This window comes from Mustela lutreola, chromosome 2 (genome assembly GCF_030435805.1).
Source record: "Mustela lutreola isolate mMusLut2 chromosome 2, mMusLut2.pri, whole genome shotgun sequence".
Classification (NCBI taxonomy): Eukaryota; Metazoa; Chordata; class Mammalia; order Carnivora; family Mustelidae; genus Mustela; species Mustela lutreola.
This window is the reverse complement of record NC_081291.1, coordinates 21,266,808-21,289,741: the sequence shown is the minus strand read 5'-3', so window position 1 is coordinate 21,289,741 and position 22,934 is coordinate 21,266,808. Positions and strand designations below refer to the sequence as shown.

The window sequence follows — 22,934 nt, the reverse complement described above, 5'->3', positions numbered from 1 at the left end:
GTGAGAGAAGGAGGCCCATATCTAGTGCAGCTGTGGCACAGACAAGCGGAGGTCAGGGAGTGGGTGGATATAATATTTAATAAACTTGCTATATATGCTTGAAGTTCAGCCTCCCCTGGTGCTCGCACTTCTCAGACAGATGATCTGGGTCAAGGTGGACAGCCCAGGTGGATGTGGGATTCCACCCACTCTCAGCCTGTGCTCCTCCACCTTGAACAGGTGGCTGTGCCTGTGCCCCAGTTAACAGCAGTCCATCACACCCATGACCTTAGGAGGCGAGAATCTGGGACCATGGCAATGCCAGGGCCAGCAAGCATTGGGGAAGGAATCATTGTCTGGGACACAAGAGGGAGATCTGGAGGCACCAAGGGTGGGCAGGAAGGTTAAGGCTGATGGTTTAGCTACCAGCAGACCCTGCGGACAGGACTAGGCAGCGAGCTCAGAGGTGAACCTCCAGCAGGTAACGCAGGTGACACTGGCTGTCCTGGTAGATAAGATACTCGCTCTGGGAGAATCGGGAGCTGCTGAACTCTGCACAGAGCACAGGCCGGCCCTGGGGCACCACTACTCGCTGGCCATCCAGCTCCAGCTCCGTGTCCTGGGTTGGATCTGCAAGGCACAGCAAGGGCCATGGGTGACTCAAGGGTCCCCAATCCTTGGCCTTACCAGTAAGTTCTGCCCCTTATGCTGTCCATTTCTGCCACGGGGAACACCTGCTCATTCCCACCTTGCAATCTCCAGACCACCACATAGGCTGGGCCTTCTGCCTGGAATATCTGCCCCATTTCTCTGCCTGGGAAATGTCTACTTACCTTTTAATGCTCAGTGATTGACACCTTTTCTTTGAAGCCCTCCTGGATGCTCAGGAGTGATATGTTGAAGCATCAAATGTTTATCCAGCCATAAAGTAAATGACTAGTAAGGAAGCCTGCTTCTTTCTCCCCCTCTCCACAGCCCCCTCCCTGCCCACCTCCTTCCTGAAGGCATCCTGGTCACCTAGCTCAGCCCCAGGCCTTTATCCTCAGGCCCGTCCAGGTTTTCGGGACTCACCAGGCTCTGTGTGGCCTCGGGCAATGACACTGTCGAAGCCAGGGGGTGGCTGCTTCAAGCTGGGGTCATCGACGGTGATGTGGTGCTCTCTGCCCAGTGCCACCTCCCCCAGGAACATGTAGCCAAGTTGGTGGGCTCCGCAGGACATGCCAGTAACTGGGGGGCCCAGGGAAGCTCATGCATGGAGAGCTTGGTCCTCCTACCTGCCTCTCTGGCCCCTGCTTTGCTGAGTTACTATTTCCTCTGGCTTTGTTGACCCAGCCCAGAAAACTGTCCACTCTTCCTGCAGCCTTAAAAACACCCTCTTGTTCTGGCTGCAGCCCCTGCCCCCCACTCCAAAGTCAGCAGTGGCTCCCAGTGACCAAATCCAAGGGAGACGCCTTTTCTCTCTGCCATGTTCTGCTGATTTTTCCAGTGGCATCTTCCACCCCCTACCCTGGGACCCCTCTTGTACTGGCTCTCCCAAGACCACCCTCTACTCCTTCTTAGGCTCCTCTTCCCTCCTGGTTGGACCCCTTGGTCTTAGGCAACCTTGGATACCCTAGAACATCAGTCCTGCCCACCCTTGCTCCCGCACACCCCAGGCAATAGCTCAGATCTTTATCATCAGGCTGTGTGCAGAGGTCCTGACCTGCTGTAGCCCCCCAGGCTTTGTGTCACCTCCTAGCTCCTTGACCTCCAAGCCTCCTCTTTCACCACCCCTCCTCACCCCCACCTGTGCCTGGCAAGCTCGTCGTGGCATTTCACCTGTCTCTGTGCAGCTGTACTTCCTCTGAGTCCCCCACCCTGCCCCGCCCCCGGTCCCCAGGATGCCCCGCTGAGCGCTCTGGTCAAGCCACTCAAAGATTCCTCTCCTGGATCCACTGTGAGTTGTGTAAGTGCTAGTTCCCCCACGTGTCCCAGGCTGGCTGGGGTCTTGGCCCTGTGGGATAAGCTCACCGTAGCTGGCGGACTTGCTGTTCTCTGAGGCGAAATAGATGCCCTTGCCAACGCGGCCACCGGAATGAGGCATAATACGGAGCCCACTGGTGAGGATGGCGGCTACCACGGCCACGTTGGTGCCATGCCATAGTAGCTTCCGGTTGCCCAGCTTGGAGTGGGCCTGGAACCTGTCTCCCTGGGGTGGGGGTGGTGGTGGGGAACAGGGAGGGTCACGCTATCCAAGCTCAGATGCTTCTCCCTGCCATTCAGAGGGTGTGACTGAGGCCCAGGGCCCCTCCTGCCAATCACACACTCTCACACACGCGTGCACAAGAAGACCTGGGCCTGGGAGAAGCTGATGAGTTGCCAGCCCAACATGCTGATGGGCATATAAGCCAAGGTCATCTCCGTAAGGGGCAGGTAGTGAGGAAAATGGATTGGCGGGGACTCTCCCTCACCTCCCCTTCTCGGTTCACTTTCCAAACGTGTTGAAGAGCCGGGCACCTGTAGCTGTTGCCAGTCTGCTCTAGGTAGGTACGGATTACCTGCAGGAAAAGCAGAGCTGGCTGCCGAGGGTGGGAGATGTGTGGACAGACCCCTACTGCCACCTCTGGTCCCAGAGCTCTCCTCAGGCCCTGCGGGCATAGGGACAGAAGGCCAAGGGCAGGGCAGGCCGTTCCCCTGCATACCGGGAGGGCGGATGGGCAGAGGGACAGTGACTCTGGGGGACGGGCCCACCTTGTACTCGGGTGCCTTTGGGTCCAGCAGCTCGAGCTGGCACTTTAGGAGGTGATAGTCTCTGTCCAGTGGGTGTGGGACCTCCTCCACCTTCTCCTCCTCGGGGGTCGCCTGCAGGGTCTGGGCCAGCTCGATGTCCGCCAGCACCTAGAGTGATGGGCCCAGGCGGCTTGTGGGTCCACGTGACTGCCAGCATCCTCCCTCCCACATGACTGGGATGGTGGCCACCCCACCTGTCTGTCCACCTGTGCACCCCACCCCATCCATCAGTCTGGCCTTCCCCTCCCTTGTCCTTCCGGCTACCCATTCCATCCATCTCCCTGGGCCTTCTTGATCATCTGTCCCCTCCATCTCCTTTGCCCCGTCTGTCCGTCTGCCCCACTACCTGTCCGACCCCCCAAGCCTCACCAGCAGCATGTCCTTCTTGGCTTGCAGGAGCTCAGGGGAGTTGATGGGTGGGGGCCGGTTGCGGCCGAAGTTGTGGGGGATGACGGTGTAGAAGTGGGAGGACAGCTCCTCCAGGCTGAGGCCACCATCCGCCGGGGCTCGCAGCGCAGCCTCCAGGGCCTCCAACGCCTCGAAGCCCCGTGCGATCTGCTGCTTGCTCAGCTTCCCTAGGGGCATCTTCTTCACATCTGAGGGTGGGGTGGGCAGAGAGCCGGGGGACACTCAGCCCTGCAGCCCTGCTCCCCCACCGCCGCCCTGCCTGGCCCCAATGGCCTGAGTTTAATCATGTCCCCTCAGATCGGGTCTCCTAGGGCCCCCGCCACCCTGCCTGGCCCCTCTCCCCTCACCCAGGTTCATGAGGGTCATGGCATTCTTGAACATGTCCTTGCTGAAGATGTTGGTGATGAGCTTCTGCGTGGCCGCGTCCAGGGAGCAGGGCCGCACACGTTGCACCACGCTCCTCACTGGGCCTCCGTCCACCTAGGGGGAAAGGCCACGGCTGGTGGGAGCAGCAGGGCATAGCCAGAGCGGAGCCTGGCATTAGAGAAAGATCGGTCAGATTGAGGCCAGAGAGGGGAGGTCTGTGCCTAAGGTCACACAACTGGATAGTGGTAGAAGCTAACTGGCTGGGTCTCTCCTACCAGTCCCCTCCCTTGTCCCAGGCCCTGCCACCCTCCTGGCCATGTCACCTTCACCACGGCTTCCTGGGCCTCATCGTCTCCCTGCACTTCGATGAGCGTGTACTTGCCCGGGTGGGCCACAAAGTGGTCCCGCTCCGCCCAGCTGTTCTTGGTCTTGTCGCGAAATTTCTTCTCAAAGTCCTTCTTTGCATCCTCCAGTAACTTGAAGTAGCTGAGCTTTGACTGGCCCACCTCTCCCTGCAACCAACAGCCTTCAGGAATGTGCCTGCCACCGGCTGGCTATGAGCACTGGTGGGCCTCTGCTCGGCGGGGCCCCGTGCCAAGAGCCTCCGGGGCAGTCACAGGTGGAAAGGGGGTACAGTCAGCAGCCAAGTAAGCTGTGGAGACACTGGGAAGCAGGGCGCATGTGTCGAGCAGGGAGAGGTGGGGAGAAGGTGGCGGCACTTACTACACGGCCCCAGCGGTTCCAGCAGGCGAAGCGGTCACCCTCTTCCAGCAGCTGGATGATGTAGAACTTGTTGTTGTTGCTTCCAATGTTGGTCTGGTTGAGGGTGCAGGCATAGTCTTCATGCACCTAGGGCCAGAGGGGCGTGGGGAGTGGGCTGCCCTTGGGTGGGACAGGGTACCTGCCTGCACATGGACAGGGGTCTGATGCTGACAGGACTCAGGTGGCACTGAGTCTGGTTCTGCCCTGGGGGACCCGATCTGAGGGGACATGATTAAACTCAGGCAGTTGGGGGAAGTTCTAGAAGGATGTGGGTGTGCCGTATGTCAGGGAATCAGAAGGAGACATTGGTTCTTCCCTGGGGGTCTCACAGGAATACAGCCCTGCCATGCAAGGGATCTCAGGGGGACACGGCCCTGTGGGGCTGCTTTAGGGGATATAGGTGAGTCCTGGGAAGACTGAGGAGGTCAAAGTCCTGCCTTAAGTGTGGCAGGGGAGGCTGGAGAAGCTCAGGGGCTTGCCCTGGAGTCTGAAGAGCAGAAATGACCTGCCTGGATATGATAGGACATAGTTCTACCTGACCTTTGGGGTCTTTTGGGGGGACACAGCTTACTTGGGACGGTGAGCTACCTGGCCAGATCCAAGCCCCAGTGAGGAGGGGAACAGGTCTGAGTGTATTTGAAAGGAGTAGGCGCCAACTCTGGATGGAGACTACAGCTTACCTGGGTTCCGGGGCTGTGGCTGAGTGGGCATGCTGGGTCCACTCGAACTGTGTGCTTCTCTGTGGGTGCAGCTCTGAGAGCCTCGGCAGTGGAGCGGAAGTTGTCCTCCTCCTCTGCCCCCTGCCGCCCCTGCTTTTTGTCAGGGCCCTCATGTGGCACCTGGGACTTGCGCTTTGGAGCCATGGCTCTTCTGGGGCACAGAGGGGACCCTCAGGCTTCATGGCCTCTGCGTCCCACCTGACTGGCATAATACCAACTTGCCCCTGTCTGGGTTTGCCCTTTGGTGACAGCCCCCTCCCACTGCCTCCCATTTCCCCATTCCCTGACCCAGACCAGAAACAAAACCAACTCTCTGCATCAGTCCCCTTTCCCTTTCCCATTTACAAGACCCAGGCCAGGACCCCCATCCAGTCTGCCCTCGGGGCAAGGAAGAATGGTTCCCTACCCTCTAGCAATCCAGTGTTCTGAAGAGGGAGGGAAAGTGAAAAGAGAACCTCTTCCTGCTTCTGGGCTCCTCCTCCCTCTGGTTACTGCCTGCTCCTCCCTTTCTCAGCTGACTCAGATGGACCTGGCATGGTTACTGGGCTGAGTCATCCCAACTATGGAGGAGAGTGGACAGCCGCTCCCAAGAGCCACACTCCTGGGGCAGATCTGTCCCTGTAGAACTTGGTACCCAGTGGTACCCACTGGTACCCAGTGGCCCAGAAACCCTTCCCAAAGGGTCCAAAAGTTCTGGGGTGCCAGTCAGGGTCTGAGACCAGTGGCCTTGAACTGCTCTAGGGCAAGCACCAGTCACACCTGGTCCTGCCCTGCCCTGCAGAGGGCTGTAGGTAGGATCACAGAGCACTCACCTAAGAGAAGCAGGGACCTGGGAGAGTTGGCAGCCACAGGTCTAGTATCAGGACCCCCACAGCAGTTGCAGGTCTAGGGCCTTCTCTAGCAACCCTCTGTAAACTTAGGCATGACTTGGGGAGTGATTTCCCTACAAATGCCAGAGATAGAAGCAGGGGCAGCGCGGGGTGGGGGTGTGGTTTTCCAGCTATCTGGCCACCAGTCAAGTGAGTCAGAGGCTGGGCAGGCGGAGGCCAGCAGCCTGTCCCACGGCCCGGTGGACACTTGATCAGGATACAGCCAGAGCAGCCCAGGGGACTGACGCGTCCTTAGCGCCGCTTGTCTGGCCTGAGGCACGCAATACGTGTCCGCCGGTTGCCCAGTGACCTTGGGCCCAGCTGCAGACACTGCCTCCCCTTCTCCGGGCAGCCTAGATTCCTCCCGGCTATCTCGTGCCAGGATGGTTCATCCTGGCTCCAGCCCCCGATGGGGAGGAGTCACCGTCGGAGACAAGGAACCCTGCATCTCTGACGCCTCCCAGCGTCTAAAGACCGCAAACACAGAGAAGGCTCTTCTGGTCCCACCCGCCCTTGGACGTCAGCCCGCAGCAAGGCGCATGCGCTTTAGCCCTGGGCCGGAAGCTCTTGAAGAGGCTTGCTTCCTACTGGAGCCTGGCGCTGGAGCCTGTAGGAACGCTTGGGGGCGTGGCCACGAGTATTTATCCTATGGGCGCTTGCGGGGCGTGACAGAGCATATAGAAGGACCCAATGGAGCTATGGGAGGCGGGACCCGCGGGGCAGTGGGAGCCTATCCGGGCGCGGAGTCTTGCTAGACCTCCGGGGTTTAGCAGCCACGTGAGTTCTCAGTGGTGGCCGCTACATTCAGATTCGGCAGCATGTCGGCAGCAGCCGTGGCTCGAAAGCGGGGAAGGTCGGCCCCGGGGGCGGGTGCAGGGACCGGCAAGCGGCGGCGAAAGGTGAGCCTGGAGCTTCTGAGGGCCATAGTCGGTCCCGCTTACTGGGGCTGACCACCGTCACTCCTTACGGGACACCCGGGCCCCGGGCTCCTCCGCAGCCCTCTTTTCGGCATCCCAGCTGGAGTCAGCTTCGTCCCTCTCTCCGTGGGCTAAATCCTGAAAGAACTTGCACTTGAGCCGGGGTACCACCGCCTTTCCTAGGCCCACGGCCCTCGAGAGATCGGAAGGGGCGCTTGCTCCGTGCCGGGATGGTTGGGGCCCCTGACCAATGAAAGGATTATTTAATTTTCAGACTGACTCTGCCGGGGACCGGGGCAAGTCCAAGGGAGGCGGCAAGATGAATGAGGAGATCTCCAGTGACTCTGAGAGTGAGAGGTGAGCTCCCTTCCACCCAGGCGAAGAGAACAGTGAGGCCCAGGGAGTCGGGGCAGAGCTGGGCGGAGAACCGATGTCTCCTGTCTTTTTGGCTCTTAGAGTTTGGCTCTTTCTTCCACTTCTGACCCTGATGAGTAGGACTTGCTTTGAGGAGATGGAGAAGTCTCATCGACTTCCCTACAGGGTCTCTGTGTGGGGGAGAATCCCCAGTCCCAAGGGGAGACCAGTGAGACCCTCCCTGGTTCATGGCCGGGACCTGAGCACAGGCTGGGCCAGCTGGTAAGGGGAGAGGGATGCAAGAAATGCTTGCTAGTTCTTCATCTGTTTTCCCACAGTTTTACAGTTGCTTTCAACGTATGCCAGGCACTGGCTTTACTCTTGAGAATACAGAGATGAGCGAGCAGGTGAAGACAAAATGTGTTGTGATGGGATGTGTAATCTACAGCTCTGTATTCTGGAGACTGGGGAGGGAACATTTAAATAGAGCTTGGAGAGATGAGGAGGAATCCCTCAGGTAGAGGCAGGGAGGACATTCAGGGAATGGAGAAAAGTCTAGGACTTTATGTGTGTGGGAGTGGGAGGTGAAGAGGATGGAAAGGCTAGGTGTTGGCCCCGTCCAGGTGGGGGAGGGCTTTGAATATCTTCCTCATTCAGCAGGTACTAGGGGTGGGGTATGTTTCAGGGTTTCAAAGGAGGCTAAAAAGGTGTCAGGCCTGAGCCTGTGGAACAGAAGCTGTCATACCAGGGTATCCTGGGGACTTCCCTAAGAGTTGGCTTTGGAAATTCAGCTTCTAACAGTGAGCACATGCTGGCCTTGACCTGCTCACAGAAAGACTTCATATACTTACTTTTTAAGGTCGCTGTGGGTGGGTGTGCCTGGCTCTGTGCAGAATACTTAAAAAAAAAAAAAAAAGATTTTATTTTATTTTATTTTTTTTTTTTTAAAGATTTTATTCATCCATCAGAGAGAGAGGGGGGGAGAGAGCGAGCACAAGCAGACAGAATGGCAGGCAGAGGCAGAGGGAGAAGCAGGCTCCCCGCCGAACAAGGAGCCCGATGTGGGACTCGATCCCAGGACGCTGGGATCATGACCTGAGCCGAAGGCAGCTGCTTAACCAACTGAGCCACCCAGGTGTCCCTTATTTGACAGAGATCACAAGTAGGCAGAGAGGCAGGCAGAGGGAGGGGGGAAGCAGGCTCCCCACTGAGCAGAGAGCCTGATGCGGGCCTCCATCCCAGGACCCTGAGATCATGACCTGAGCCGAAAGCAGAGGCTTAACCCACTGAACACCCGGGTGCCCACAGAATACTTTTAAATTTTTAAAAAAAATGTGTTGGGAACTGTGAGATACAGAAGGACTCAATGAAATGTGTTTGGACAAAGGGAGCGAGGGTGAAGTGATGAAGCTTTGTGTGCCCACCACCTGGGTTAGGAGCTAGGTAGACCATTTGCAGAAACTTAGAAGCCCCATCTCTGCATTCTGACTTGAGTTAATCATTTCTGGGGTTTCCTTCCTTCCCTTCTCCATCTCTTCTTCCTCCTCCTTTTCATTTTCTCATTCAGTCATAACTTACATACAGTAATGCTCGCTTTTTTTAGCATACAGTTTGTGAGTTTTGACAAACACAGTTGTGTAACTGCCGTCACTATGAAGGTGTAGAAGGGTTTCATCACGCTCCAGAAATCCCCCCTACTCCTTTGTAGTCAGTTTCTCCCCACCTCCAGCCCCTGCTAACTACTGACCCTACAGCTTTGCCTTTTCCAGAACATCATATGAGTGGACTCATACAGCGTTTGCTTCCTTTGCTTTGCTTTGCTTTAAAGTTCCGTCTCCTATGCGTGAACCCCTCAATAATGGATTGATTAGGTAAACGGAGGAGAAGTTCTTCCCTTAGCTGGATAAAGGAAAGGTAGCACCAACCCTGTTGGCTCAAGGCTTTCTGGGCACCAGGTACTAAGGGGTCTCTGGGGCCTGGTTTAGCCTTGGTTTCCAAGGTCCCTTCTGGGAACGGGCGAAGTTATAAATGGGTCTTGGGCAATGGTTGGGGCATTTGACAGGGAGTAGGTATCTTCAGGCACATGATCAAGGGACAGTTCCTGTGACCCACCTCTAGCTCCCAAAAGCAAGTCCTGGTAGGCTGTGTCTTGAGTGAAGTGAATGCTCCCAGCCAGTTCAGGGATGGGGCATGGAAGGGAAAGCAGCACCTTCACCAGCATGAGGTCAAGCCAAGACCAGTTAAGTTGCACCTGGAATCCGGTCCTCAAGGTAGAGGCTGGTACCATAGCATTGGGGGTGAGACTGATGTCCCAGAGTGTCCACCTCTTGGGTCCTTTGATCAGATCTGGACTGGTTGCTGCTCTGCAGTCTAGGGGGGTCGTGATTCTGGAATCTGCCTTTTCAGCTTTCCATGTGGGCTCTCCTATTCCCTGTTTCCCATGCCTTTCTCATTCTTAGCTTACCCTCTTGTGTAGTGAGCATGGCCTCCATCCCTTAGTGAGGTTTAAAAAAGACAAGTCCTGTGGCACCGTGTGCATTTGATAGTGTCTTCGCTGGTCGTCGGTGGTTTAACTGGCGTGGGCTTCCAGGAGTTCACAGTGCCCTTGAGGATTTTGTGTGGGTGGCTCCTCTGTCGGCCTGCTTTCAGTGTTGCTGTTGATTCCAGCAACACTGTGTATGAGACCTTTTCTCAGCAGCCTGTGGAACCTGCTTTCTCCCTCTAGAGTTGAGAGATTTCGCAGTGATCGTTTTGGGGTTTGGGTCCCTTTTCACCCTCTTATTGGGCACTGGGTGGGTCTTTTCAGTTTGGTAAGTCAACGGCTTTCAGTTTTCTGCATGGGTAATCATTGGCCCTGAGGGTTAGCAGGGTTGGGGCCGGTGAATGGCAGGGGAAGCAGCGAGGAGGCACGGTCTCAGTGGCAGGCTGGGCCCTCACAGAGGCAGCCCCTTCCCGCCCACAGCCTGCCTCCCAGGAGGACTGAGGAGGAGGACGACGAGGAGCTGGAGGAGACAGCCCAGGAGAAGAAGCTGCGCTTGGCCAAGCTCTACCTCGAGCAGCTCAGGCAGCAAGGTGAGTGCATGCGCTGGGCAGGTGAGGGGCAGGGCCTGTGCCCACAACTGCCTGCTGCGGCCCCTACCACCGGTTGGGTGACTGACGCAGGTACCTGGTGGGCTGCCCGAGCTGCGTGTGCTGGCTGCCTTGGGGGAGGGTGGCTAGGAGACTAACAGGCCTCCTGCGGTGGGGAAGTGGGGCAGACCTTCAGGGGGCTTTAGCCTGATCTCTCAGTAAAGATGGGTTAGGGGGGAGGGGACGTCTCCTTTGCCCAAGGCAGCCCGAACTTCCCGTGGGGTGCAGCCCGAGTGGGGCCCAGGACTGAGGTGGTGGTAGGGTGGGATTGGGAAGGAGGAGGTGGAGGCTTGGCCCGGGGTGACCTGACAGACTTGGTCTGCCCTTGCACAGAGGAGGAGAAGGCGGAGGCCCGGGAGTTTGAGGAGGACCAGGTGGCTGGGCGATTGAAGGAGGATGTGGTGAGTTGTGGAGGGAAGGTGGTGGGAGAGAAGGGGAGCGGGCGGTCCTGCTCCCGGGAGCTCACCCCTCTCTTCTCTGTGCAGCTGGAGCAGCGGGGCAGGCTGCAGAAGTCGGTGGCAAAGGAGGTAAGTGGGCAGGGCGCTTTGGTGTAAGACTGGAGTGAATCATAGGGCACCCGTGGATTGGTGAGCAGATGGCCTAACTGGGGACTCAGGCTGTGGGGTTTTTGCTTTGGAACATGGTGGGCATTTGGGCAGATGGGGTCAGGGAAGGGTCCGATCCTTGCACGGTGGTGGGAAAGGAATGTGTGTGCATGCGTGTGCGCACGTGTGTGTCTAGGGGCCTTCTTGCCCCCTGTGGCAGTGACCCAGCCCTTCCTGCCCAGATTCAGGCCCCAGCCCCAGCCGACATCCGAGTCTTACGGGGGCACCAGCTCTCCATCACGTGCGTGGTCATCACCCCTGATGACGCGGCCATCTTCTCTGCTGCCAAAGACTGCACCATTATCAAGTGTGAGTGAGCATCTGGATGGGGGTGCAGCCCCAGTGGTCTTTCAGGAGGGCTGGTCTGTGAGGGGGGAGTCATTAGGGCAGACTGAGGCCCGATGGGAGAGGCTTCTGGTGGTAAGTTGGCTCCTAAGGAGGTGTTTTCTGGGTGCCACTGGAAGCTTCTGGCTAGGAGTGGGGCTGTGGGCTCCCTGAGGCTCCGTGCAGCCCCAGGATTGCATTCTGCTTTTCCTGGGTCCTCCCTTCGACAGCTGAGCGCTGTCTTCACCCACCCTTAGGAGAAACTGGAAGAACTTGTAGCCTTGGTCGTAAAGCACCTGCTTTCCTTCTCCCTGGGGCTTCGCAACTGCCCTTTGGGGTTATTGTCACCATGTAACAGACAAGGAGCCTGAGGGGGCTCTGCAGGGGCTCCCAGTGGCTCAGCCCGATCTTTGGCCTGTGCTGCCCTTGGAGGAGTTGCCAGCCAGTCCCAGCCTCCATCCCAGTAGCCTCTCTCTCTCCCGGTGTCAGGGAGTGTGGAGAGTGGACGGAAGCTCCATGTGATCCCACGAGCCAAGAAGGGTACTGAGGGGCAGCCCCCCGGCCATGACAGCCACATCCTCTGCATGGCCATCTCCTCTGACGGCAAATACCTTGTAAGGCCGGGTTGGTCCCGGGGGCGGGTAAGAGGCCGGGGTGCGCGCTGGGTGCCTGTGGCCATTGCCCTCCTCCCCGCAGGCCTCGGGTGACCGCAGCAAGCTCATTCTCATCTGGGAGGCCCAGAGCTGCCGGCACCTGTACACGTTCACAGGACACCGGGACGCTGTGTCGGTAGGAGCTGTGGACATTTGTTGAGCGACTAAGTGGGCCGGGCTGGGGTGATGGGGTGAATGAGACAGAGGGTCGCCATCCTTGGCAACCTGCTCTTCGGTGCAGTGCATAAAGGACATAAAGGGGGAGAGCTGGGACAGACCGAGCTTGCTCTGGGGGGGAGGTGGGGGTGGGGGTGGCTCTCAGCAGTTTATGGCTCCTTGACAGCAGCTGAGTGCTGGGACCTGATTTCAGGAAGTCCTCCCTGGGCCTGACTTCTGCCTTGCCTGCTGTAGTCCAGGTCCCCTTTTGCCCCCTTTCCGTGTATTAGGGTCTGGCTTTCCGCAGAGGCACCTACCAGTTGTACAGCACGTCCCACGACCGCTCCGTGAAGGTGTGGAACGTGGCGGAGAACTCCTACGTGGAGACGCTGTGAGTGTGCGCGGGGAGAGGGTGTGTGGATGTGCACGCCAGTGCACGTGTGACCTCCATCCTACCCCTCCGCCCCCTTCATCCCCTCCAGCTTCGGGCACCAGGATGCCGTGGCTGCGCTGGACGCCCTGAGCCGGGAGTGCTGTGTGACGGCCGGGGGCCGAGACGGCACGGTGCGTGTGTGGAAGATTCCTGAAGAGTCCCAGCTTGTCTTCTATGGCCACCAGTAAGGCTGTCCACTGGGCCCAGTCGGGGGAGCGGGGCTGGGGGAGGGGCCGTGCCCCTCACTGCTGCTCTTCGCCAGGGGCTCCATCGACAGCATCCAGCTTATCAACGAGGAGCACATGGTGTCGGGTGCAGACGATGGGTAAGAGCTGCCTTTCTGATGCCTCACACCGCTGTCACTGCTCCCGGCCTCACCTCCTGGAACCTGTCCGAGCGGTGGTGTGGTTTCTTTCCGCCCAGTGGCCTGTCTGCCCTACCCCAGCCCCTCACCCATGATCTTCTCTGTCCACAGCTCCGTGGCCTTGTGGGGCCTCTCCAAGAAGCGGCCACTCGCCCTGCAGCGTGAGGCCCATGGGCTGCGGGGGGAGCAGGGCCTGGAGCAGCCCTTCTGGGTGTCGTCGGTGGCAGCCCTGCTCAACACGGACCTGGTGGCCACAGGCGGGTAACCTTTGAGGCCAGGAGGATGGGGTGGCGGTGGGGGGTGGTAGTGGGTCACTGGGGCGGGGGTGCTCACTGTCTGTCTTTACCCCCAGGCTCCCACAGCTCCTGCGTGAAGCTCTGGCAGTGCGGGGAGGGCTTTCGGCGGCTTGACCCGCTCTGCGACATTCCCCTGGTAAGTGGGACTTGAATGCCCAGCTTGTCTTTGCCTCACTGCCGAGGTCCTGGAGCTTGTGGCCCCTGGATTTAGCCCCTTACTGTTTTTACCTGCCAGAAGGGAGGCTCCTCAGGGCAGGGCCAGCTAGGACTTCTCTGTTTCATAGTCCCAGCTCTTAGTGCAGGGCCTGACAGGAGCCCTTCCTCCTTCTCCCTCTCCTCCACTCCCCACCCTGTCCTGGGTGCAGAGGAACGAGGTTGGGACAAGGCAGGGGCAGCGTGTGCAGAGGCCTGGAGGTGACAGGCAGCCTGGTGCTATCTCACAGCCAGAGCCTGTGGGCATGGGAAGGGAGAGTGGCAGGACGGTCCATGACATCTGGTGACTGTGCAGGGCTCGGTGATAGTCTTGGGGTCTCCAGGACCCCACAGCCAGGAGCTAGGCCCTGGGCCACCCTGATAAGTGATGTACTTGGCATACACTGTCTCCTTAAACCCTCACAAGTTCACTGTGAGGCCAGCACTCTTTTTTCCGTCCATCTCATAGGTATGGAGGCTGAAGCCCTGAGGGGTCAGGGGCTGACCCAGGTAGCAGGAGGCAGAGCAGGGATTTAAGCTGGGCCTGCCGAGGCCAGGCCCTTGGCTGTGAGGCTGGGGCTATGGTGTGGGTCCGCAGTGGAGGGGGGTTGGGGGATGGATCTGTTCTCACATCTTCTCACGTCTTCCCATGTCTCGCCCTCTTCTCAGGTGGGCTTTATCAACAGCCTCAAGTTCTCCAGCTTGGGGGATTTCCTGGTGGCTGGGGTGGGGCAGGAGCACAGGTATGAGGCACCCTAGGGAGGCGGGTTGGAAGGTGGTACTGGCCAGGCCACTGGGTGGGGTGGTGGGGGCTGGGCCTGGGCTCAGCCCCTCCTTTCGTTCTGTCCCCTGTAGGCTTGGCCGCTGGTGGCGCATCAAAGAGGCCCGGAACTCCGTCTGCATCATCCCGCTCCACAGGACCCCCAGGCCCCCCGCTGCCGGCTCCTGACTCTTCTCCCCTTTATTTAAGTCTTTCCCAGACCAGGCCCTGCCCTCTTTGTATTAAAAGCTTTCTCCTTTGGGCCTTGTCTCTTGCAGCTTCTTGGGTGGGGAAGGAGGGTGATGGCGGGACTATGGGCTGGAAGAGGCCAGGGAGGGACAGGGCTCCCAGAGTCTCGATTACTGAGGGCTTTTTTTTTTAAAGGTTGTATTTATTTATTTGCAGAGAGAGTGTAAGAGAGAGAGAGAGAGTGCACAAGCAGGGTAAGCGGCAGGTAGAGGGAAGCAGGCTACCTGCTGAGCAGGGACCCAGATGTGGGACTCGATCTCAGGACCCTGGGATCATGACCTGAGCTGAAGGCAGACCCTTAACCATCTGAGCCACCCAGGTGTCCTGGCTGAGGGCTTTTTATCCTTTTCCATGGAACTTGGGGATGGAAACCTTAGCCAGCTCCCGGGCCTTGAGTATCCTCTGTGACCTTATTAGAACAGCTCCCTGCCCCCGGCTCCGGGCTGCTAGGTGTCAGAAGCTGCTGACCCTCAGCTGGGAAGCCATGGCTGTCCAGTTATGTGTCAGGGCTGGCTGTGGAGTCTGAGAACTGAAATGACAGCTAGGCCTGCAAGTCAGGCCGACCCCAGCCAGGTCAGGAAGCTGGGGTGGGTGGGGTGGGGCACTGTACTGCCTACTGCCTGGGGACAGGTGTCAGAGTTGGGAATAGCTCTGCCCTTGGTCTGAATGACAGCCAGGCTGTCAGAAGAATCTTCTTCCTGCTGATTTTACCCACTGGATGATTCACTCCTGCCACTGGCAAAGCCAGAGGAGGCTGACTAGTAGTGTCCAAGTGCAATAAAGTCTCCTTTTAATGGGAAATGAGAATGTTAAGGATTCTGCTCTAAGCTTTTCTTAACCCATTGGGCTCAACCACTGAGTCTGTGGTTCCCAAGGGGGCAGCATGGTCCCCTCAGGGGAGGAAGTCACAGGACTTCTCTCCCGCTCCCCTGCTCAGGAGGTCCACCAACAGAGAGACCTGCTCCTGCCTCCCTGCATCCCTCTGGGGCCAGATGGCGTCAGGTTCAGATTGAACCCCCCAAAATCCTGTTCTGGATCAGAAGATGGTAATGGAATTCACTTCCTGTGTTCTGCCTCAAATTGAGCTCAATGATAGTATAAGCACACTTCCTGAGAGACATGGCAAAGGAACACGGAAACGCACCCCCATACACGAACCCCTTTGCTATGGACACGTTCCTACTGAGAGAAATCCACAGTGTTGAATCATTGCTTCTCTGTAAGTAACGCATCATTTTTCTTCTGGCTGCTTTTATGATGTTTTTATCTTTGATTTTCAGCAGTTAATACATCTTTTTATAATTCTTTTTTTTCTGATTAAAAGACATAACATAATTTATCATTGTCACCATTTTTTAATGCTGATGTCATAATTTTCTTATCAATTAGCAGAGGCTTTTTTTTTTTTTTCTAAGAGAGCTTGCTTGTGAGCCAGGAGGAGGGGTGTGTTTAAAGTGGTTAAAGAGGGAGAGAATCTTAAGCAGGCTCCATGCTGGGCATGGACACAGGACTTGATCCCATGACCCTGAAATCATGACCCGAGCCACCCAGGTGCCCCACTGATGTCACCATATTGAAGCGTACCATTCTGGCATTGGGTACATTCACGTTGTGGTGCAGCGGTCATCACCATCCATTCCCCTAATGCTTGCAAATCTGGAACTCTGTACCTGTGAAACTGTAGCTCCCCTGGCCCCCTCCCCCCAACCCCTGGTAACCACCATTTTACTTTCCATGGCTTTGACTACTCCAAGTATCTCATAGAAGTAGAATCATACAATATTGCCTTTTGGTGACTGAGTTATTTCACTTAGCGTAATGTTAGGGTGTGTTCATGTTCTAGCAGGTGTCAGGATCTCCTTTCTCTTTTTTTTTTTTTTTTTTTTTTTTTTAAAGATTCCATTTATTTATTCGACAGACAGAGATCACAAGTAGGCAGAGAGGCAGGCAGAGAGAGAGAGAAAGGGAAGCAGGCTCCCCGCGGAGCAGAGAGCCCGACGCGGGGCTCGATCCCGGGACGCTGAGATCATGACCCGAGCCGAAGGCAGCGGCTTAACCCACTGAGCCACCCAGGCGCCCCTCCTTTCTCTTTTTTAAGGCTGAATAATATTCCATGGTGTGCATATACCACATTTTGTCACCCATCCCTAAACTTGGACACTTGGGCTGCTTCTGTGTTTAGCTACCATGAATAATGCTGCTAGGAATGTGGCCACATGAATATCTCTTCAAGACTCTGCTTTCGTTTCTTTGGGGTGTATGCCTAGAAGTGGAATTGCTGGGACATATAGTAATCCCATTGCTAATTTTTTGAGGAACCTTCATATGGTTTTCCAGAATGGCTGCACCATTTTACGTTCCCACCAGCAGTGCACAAGGGTTTCAATTTCTCCACATGCTTGCCAGCACTTGTTTTCTGTTTTGTTTTTGATACGACCATTCTACTGAGTTGGAGATGGTATCACATTGTAGTTTTGATTTGCATTTTCCTAACTGTGATGTAGAGTATCTTCATGCACTTATTAGCCATTCAGATATCTTCTTTGGATAAATGTCTATTCAAGTCCTTTGCCCATTTTTGAATCAGGTCGTTTGCATTTATTTATTTATTTATTTATTTATTTTTCTTTTTGTCATTGATTGAGTATATCCTTTTTGGTGTTTGCTGAGATTCTTGAATTTGTAAATGTATGCCTTTCACAAATTGGGAAAGTTCTTAGCCTTTCTTTAAGTTCTTTCTACATAATTTCTTCCTTCTGGGACTCAATAACGTCAGTGTTAGACCTTCTACTATTGTCCCACAGGTTTCTGAGGCTCTTTTCATTTTTTTTCTCAATTTTTTTTTCTCTCTGGTTGGATTCTCTCATTTTTATTACTTTGTATTCAAGCTTACTGACTGATTTCTCTGTCATCTGCATTCTGCCGATGAGGCTATCAATGAGTTCTTTATTTCAGATATTGTATTTTACAGTTAAGTTTCCATGTGATTCCTCTTTCTTAAGTTTATTTTTAAGTAATCTCTATACCCAACATGGGGCTTGAATTCGCGACCCCAAGAACAAGAGTCGTACAGTCTACCAACTGAGCCAGCCAGGTAGCCCACTTTTGTTTAGTTTATTTATTTATTTATTTATTTTTAAGATTTTATTTATTTGTCAGAGAGAGAGCACAAGCAAGGAGATTGGCAGGCAGAGGGAGAGGCAGTCTCCCTGCTGAGTAAGAAGCCTGATACGGGATTCAATCCCAGGACCCTGGGATCATGACCTGAGCTGGAGGCAGACAATTAACTGACTGAGTCCACAGTTTTGTTTTAATTTTGATGTCTCTTCTAAGAACTATGTTTCCATTCATTTAGAAAGGATTCACCTTTACCATCACGGAAGATGGTTATAATAACTGTTTCAACATTGTTGTCTGACACTTCTAACATTAAATGATGGTTTTCCTTAAGAATTAGTCAGAGGAGCCTCTCTCTCAGGTTATTTCCCAACCACACTAATGCATTTCTGCATCTTGGGCTGCCTTCAGTTATGACATGGAAACCAGAACTGATCGTTCTTCAAGACTTTCTTCCTCAATCCATCTGCTACTGTCCACTTTCCAGAGTCCAGTTGCTTTCTGTATTCTATCCAGAATTTTTGGTTGTCCTCATTGGGAAAGATCAGCTGTAGTACCCTTGTTCCATCTTGCCGGCACTGGACTTGATGGCACTTAATTTTAATTTTTTTTAAAGATTTTATTTATTTTATTTGACAGAGAGAGGCAGGCAGAGACAGAGGGGGAAACAGGCTCCCCGCTGAGCAGAGAGCCCGATGTGGGGCTCGATCCCGGGGCCCTGAGACCATGACCTGAGCCAAAGGCAGAGGCTTTAACCCACTGAGCCACCCAGGTACCCCTGGACTCAATGGTATTTTAAAGAAATTTCAAAAGATGGTTTTTTCTAGACATTCAGATGGCCAACAGACACATGAAAACATGTTCAATGGGGTAAAACTCTTAAAACTATAGAACACTTATGAAAGAAATTGAGGAAGACACAAAGAAATGGAAAAACATTCCATGCTCATGGACTGAAAGAAAACATACTGTTAAAATGTCGATTCTACCCAAAACAATCTACATATTCAAAGCAATCCCTATCAAAATATCATCAACATTTTCCACAGAGCTGGAACAAACAATCCTAAAATTTGTATGGAACCAGAAAAGACTCCAATTAGCCAAAGTAATGCTGAAAAAGAAAACCAACGCTGGAGGCATCACAATTTTGGATTTCAAGCTGTATTGCAAAGCTGTAATCATCAAGAAAGTATGGCCCTGGCACAAAAACAGACGCATAGATCAAAGAAACAAAATAGAGAACCCAGAAATGGATCCTCAACAAAGCAGGAAAGAAATCTGATGGAAAAAAGACAGTCTTTTCAACAAATGGTGTTGGGAAAATTGGACAGCTCCATGCAGAAGAATGAAACTGGACCATTTCCTTACACCACACACAAAAATAAACTCAAAATGGATGGAAGACCTCAATATGAGACACAGATCCATCAAAATCCTAGAGGAGAACACAGGCAGCAACCTCTTCGACCTTGGCTGCAGTAACTTCTTGCTAGATGTGTTCCAGAGGCAAGGGAATCAAAAGCAAAAATGAACTATTGGAACTTCATCAGACTAAAAAGCTATTGCACAGCAAAGGAAACAATCAACAAAACTAAAAGGCAGGGGCACCTGGGTGGCTCAGTCAGTGAAGTGTCTGCCTTCAGCTCAGGTGGTGATCTTGGGGTCCTGGGATCGAGCCCATATTGGACTCCCTACTCAGTGAGGAATCTGCTTCTCCCTCTCCCTCTGCCCTTCCCCCTTTATGCTTGTGCTCTCTCCCTCAAATAAATAAATAAAATCTTTAAGAAAAAAACCCTAAAAGACAACCTATGGAATGGGAGAAGATATTTGCAAATGACATATCATATAAAGGCTTGTATCCAAAATCTATAAAGAACTTAACAGACTCAACACTCAAAAGCAAAAAATCCAGTCAAGAAATGGGCAGAAGACATGAACAGACATTGCTCCAATGAAGACATACAAATGGCTACCAGACACATGAAAAAAGTGCTCAACATCCCTCAGCATCAGGAAAATACAAATCAAAAGCACAATGAGATATCACCTCACACCAGTCAGAATGGCTAAAATTAAAGTCAGGGAGCAACAGATGTTGGTTGAGGATGCAGAGAGAGGGGAACCCTCTTACACTGTTGGTAGGAATGCAAACTTTTACAGATGCTCTGGAAAACAGTATGGAGTTTCTTCAAAAAGTTGAAAATAGAAGACCCTATGACCCAGCAATTGCACTAGTAGGTATTTACCTGAAGGATACAAACCTAGTGATTTGAAGAGACCCATGGACTCCAATGTTTACAGCAACATTGTCCACAATAGCCAAAGTATGGAAAGATCCCAGATATCCTTTGACAGACGAATGGATAAAGAAGATGTGGTATAGGGGCACCTGGATGGCTCAGTCGGTTAAGCATCTGCCTTTGACTTGATCATGATCCTGGGATCCTGGGATTGAACCTGGCATTGAGCTCCCTGCTCAGCAGGGAGTCTGCTTTTCCCTCTGCCCATGCCTACATAGTGCTCTTGCTTGTCTCTCTCAAATAAATAAATAAAATCTTTTTTAAAAAGAGATATAAGGTGTTCCTGGGCGGTTCAGTTGGTTAGGTGGCTGTCTTCAGTTCAGGTCATGGTCCCAGGGTCCTGGGATGAAGTCCCACATCAGGTTCCCTATTCAGTGGGGAATCTGCTTCTCCCTCTTCCTCTGCCCCTCCCCCTGCTTGTGTTTTCTGTCAAATAAATGGGTGAAATCTTTAAAAAAATTAAATTTAAAAAGATGTCTCACACGCACACACACACAATATTACTTAGCCATCAAAAAGAACTAAATCTTGCATTTGCAACAACATGGATGAAACTAGAGGGTATTATGCTAAACTAAATAAGTCAGTCAGAGAAAAACAAATACCATTGATTTCACTCATATGTGGAATTTAAGAAACAAAAGAGCTGAACATAGGGGAAGGGAAAGAAAAATAAAATAAGATGAAGACAGAGAAGGAGACAAACCATAAGAGGTGCTGAACTCTAGGAAACAAACTGAAGGTTGTTGGAGGGGCGGTGGGTGGGGAGATAAGGTAATTGGGTGGTGGGCAATAAGAAAGGCATTTGATATAATGAGCACTGGGTGTTACATGCAACTAACGAATTACTAAATCCAACCCCTAAAACTGATAAGATAGTATATGTTAACTAAATTGGATTTAAGTAAATAATTTTTAATACAAAATTTTTAAATTTTTAAATACAAAAACATTTTTTTTTTCATGGACTTTTTTTTTTTTTTTTTTTGTAATTACATTTTTTTTTTTAATTTTTTTATTTTTTATAAACATATATTTTTATCCCCAGGGGTACAGGTCTGTGAATCACCAGGTTTACACACTTCACAGCACTCACCAAATCACATGCCCTCCCCAATGTCCATAATCCCAACCCCTTCTCCCAAACCCCCTCCCCTCGGCAACCCTCAGTTTGTTTTGTGAGATTAAGAGTCACTTATGGTTTCTCTCCCTCCCAATCCCATCTTGTTTCATTTATTCTTCTTCTACCCACTTAAGCCTCCATGTTGCATCACCACTTCCTCATATCAGGGAGATCATATGATAGTTGTCTTTCTCTGCTTGACTTATTTCGCTAAGCATGATACGCTCTAGTTCCATCCATGTTGTTGCAAATGGCAAGATTTCATTTCTTTTGATGGCTGCATAGTATTCCATTGTGTATATATACCACATCTTCTTGATCCATTCATCTGTTGATGGGCATCTAGGTTCTTTCCATAGTTTGGCTATTGTGGACATTGCTGCTATAAACATTCGGGTGCATGTGCCCCTTTGGATCACTACATTTGTATCTTTAGGGTAAATACCCAATAGTGCAATTGCTGGGTCATAAGGCAGTTCTATTTTCAACATTTTGAGGAACCTCCATGCTGTTTTCCAGAGTGGCTGCACCAGCTTGCATTCCCACCAACAGTGTAGGAGGGTTCCCCTTTCTCCGCATCCTCGCCAGCATCTGTCATTTCCTGACTTGTTGATTTTAGCCATTCTGACTGGTGTGAGGTGATATCGCATTGTGGTTTTGATTTGTATTTCCCTGATGCCGAGTGATATGGAGCACTTTTTCATGTGTCTGTTCGCCATCTGGATGTCTTCTTTGCAGAAATGTCTGTTCATGTCCTCTGCCCATTTCTTGATTGGATTATTTGTTCTTTGGGTGTTGAGTTTGCTAAGTTCTTTATAGATTCTGGACACTAGTCCTTTATCTGATATGTCGTTTGCAAATATCTTCTCCCATTCTGTCAGTTGTCTTTTGATTTTGTTAACTGTTTCCTTTGCTGTGCAAAAGCTTTTGATCTTGATGAAATCCCAGTAGTTCATTTTTTCCCTTGCTTCCCTTGCCTTTTGCGTTGTTCCTAGGAAGATGTTGCTGCGGCAGAGGTCGAAGAAGTTGCTGCCCGTGTTCTCCTCAAGGATTTTGATGGATTCCTTTCGTACATTGAGGTCCTTCATCCATTTTGAGTCTATTTTTGTGTGTGGTGTAAGGAAATGGTCCAATTTCATTTTTCTGCATGTGGCTGTCCAATTTTCCCAGCACCATTTATTGAAAAGGCTGTCTTTTTTCCATTGGACATTCTTTCCTGCTTTGTCGAAGATTAGTTGACCATAGATTTGAGGGTCTATTTCTGGGCTCTCTATTCTGTTCCATTGATCTATGTGTCTGTTTTTGTGCCAGTACCATGCTGTCTTGATGATGACAGCTTTGTACTAGAGCTTGAAGTCCGGAATTGTGATGCCACCAACGTTGGCTTTCTTTTTCAATATCCCTTTGGCTATTCGAGGTCTTTTCTGGTTCCATATAAATTTTAGAATTATTTGTTCCATTTCTTTGAAAAAGATGGATGGTACTTTGATAGATATATGTTTGAAGGATATATGTACGCCTATGTTTATTGCAGCATTATTTGCAATAACCAAATTATGGAAGCAGCCTAAGTGTCCACCAATAGAGGAATAAATAAGGAAGATGTGGGGCGCTGGGTGGCACAGTTGGTTAAGCATCTGACTCTCGGTTTCAGCATAAGTTGTGATTTCAGTGTCCTGAGATCAAGCCCTGCATCGGGCTCCATGCTCAGCATGCAGTCTGCTTGAGATTTTCTCTCCCTCTCCCTCTGACCCTCCCACTCATGCTCTCTCTCATATAAATAAATAAATCTTAAAAAAAAAAAAAAAGATGTCACACACACACACAGGAATATTATTCAGCCTTAAAAGCATGAAATCGGGCGCCTGGGTGGCTCAGTGGGTTAAGCCGCTGCCTTCAGCTCAGGTCATGATCTCAGGGTCCTGGGATCGAGTCCCGCATCGGGCTCTCTGCTCAGCAGGGAGCCTGCTTCCCTCTCTCTCTCTGCCTGCCTCTCCATCTACTTGTGATTTCTCTCTGTCAAATAAATAAATAAAATCTTTAAAAAAAAATAAAAAATAAAAGCATGAAATCTTGCCATTTACAAC

At 52.5% G+C, this 22,934-nt stretch overlaps 2 protein-coding genes across 6 annotated transcripts; one reads left to right on the top strand and one right to left on the bottom strand.

Moving 5' to 3' along the window:
- Nucleotides 1-59: 59 nt before the first annotated feature.
- On the bottom strand, nt 60-5,972 carry PARP3 (poly(ADP-ribose) polymerase family member 3). 4 transcript variants are annotated; one of them, XM_059161048.1, is made up of 11 exons: nt 5,816-5,972; nt 4,965-5,201; nt 4,246-4,371; nt 3,846-4,034; nt 3,504-3,636; nt 3,118-3,344; nt 2,710-2,856; nt 2,430-2,516; nt 1,990-2,167; nt 1,051-1,206; nt 60-609 (listed from the first exon to the last, which is right to left on the bottom strand). In XM_059161048.1, the coding sequence occupies exons 2-11, from the start codon at nt 5,145-5,147 to the stop codon at nt 440-442; spliced, it is 1,596 nt and encodes a 531-aa protein (XP_059017031.1). In that variant the 5' UTR covers nt 5,148-5,201; nt 5,816-5,972; the 3' UTR covers nt 60-439. The 4 variants fall into 4 exon arrangements, with proteins under 4 accessions (XP_059017031.1, XP_059017029.1, XP_059017033.1 ...); XM_059161046.1 differs by having other exon boundaries at nt 4,965-5,154; XM_059161050.1 differs by having other exon boundaries at nt 4,965-5,151.
- A 640-nt stretch (nt 5,973-6,612) lies between these two features.
- RRP9 (ribosomal RNA processing 9, U3 small nucleolar RNA binding protein) lies at nt 6,613-14,317 on the top strand. 2 transcript variants are annotated; one of them, XR_009350726.1, is made up of 15 exons: nt 6,613-6,771; nt 7,064-7,146; nt 10,106-10,215; nt 10,606-10,673; nt 10,758-10,799; nt 11,060-11,186; nt 11,691-11,815; nt 11,898-11,990; nt 12,301-12,401; nt 12,493-12,627; nt 12,706-12,768; nt 12,919-13,068; nt 13,160-13,239; nt 13,965-14,038; nt 14,151-14,218. XR_009350726.1 is itself a non-coding variant. In XM_059161051.1 (15 exons), exons 1-15 carry the CDS (start codon nt 6,691-6,693, stop codon nt 14,242-14,244), a joined length of 1,422 nt encoding a protein of 473 aa, XP_059017034.1. In that variant the 5' UTR covers nt 6,613-6,690; the 3' UTR covers nt 14,245-14,317. The 2 variants fall into 2 exon arrangements, 1 of the variants encoding a protein (XP_059017034.1); XM_059161051.1 differs by having other exon boundaries at nt 12,919-13,064; nt 14,151-14,317.
- The last annotated feature ends 8,617 nt before the right edge of the window (nt 14,318-22,934 follow it).

Bases quoted from the DNA above. Each gene is read 5' to 3' on its own strand.
- RRP9 (XM_059161051.1), top strand. From the start codon at position 6,691: ATGTCGGCAGCAGCCGTGGCTCGAAAGCGGGGAAGGTCGGCCCCGGGG. The intron at 10,674-10,757 runs GTGAGTTGTGGA...TTCTCTGTGCAG, and splicing joins GGCGATTGAAGGAGGATGTG to CTGGAGCAGCGGGGCAGGCT. The intron at 12,628-12,705 runs GTAAGGCTGTCC...GCTCTTCGCCAG, and splicing joins CTTGTCTTCTATGGCCACCA to GGGCTCCATCGACAGCATCC.
- PARP3 (XM_059161048.1), bottom strand. From the start codon at position 5,147: ATGGCTCCAAAGCGCAAGTCCCAGGTGCCACATGAGGGCCCTGACAAA. The intron at 2,857-3,117 runs GTGAGGCTTGGG...CCATCACTCTAG, and splicing joins CCAAGAAGGACATGCTGCTG to GTGCTGGCGGACATCGAGCT. The intron at 1,207-1,989 runs GTGAGCTTATCC...TGGGCCCCCCAG, and splicing joins CAGCAAGTCCGCCAGCTACG to TTACTGGCATGTCCTGCGGA.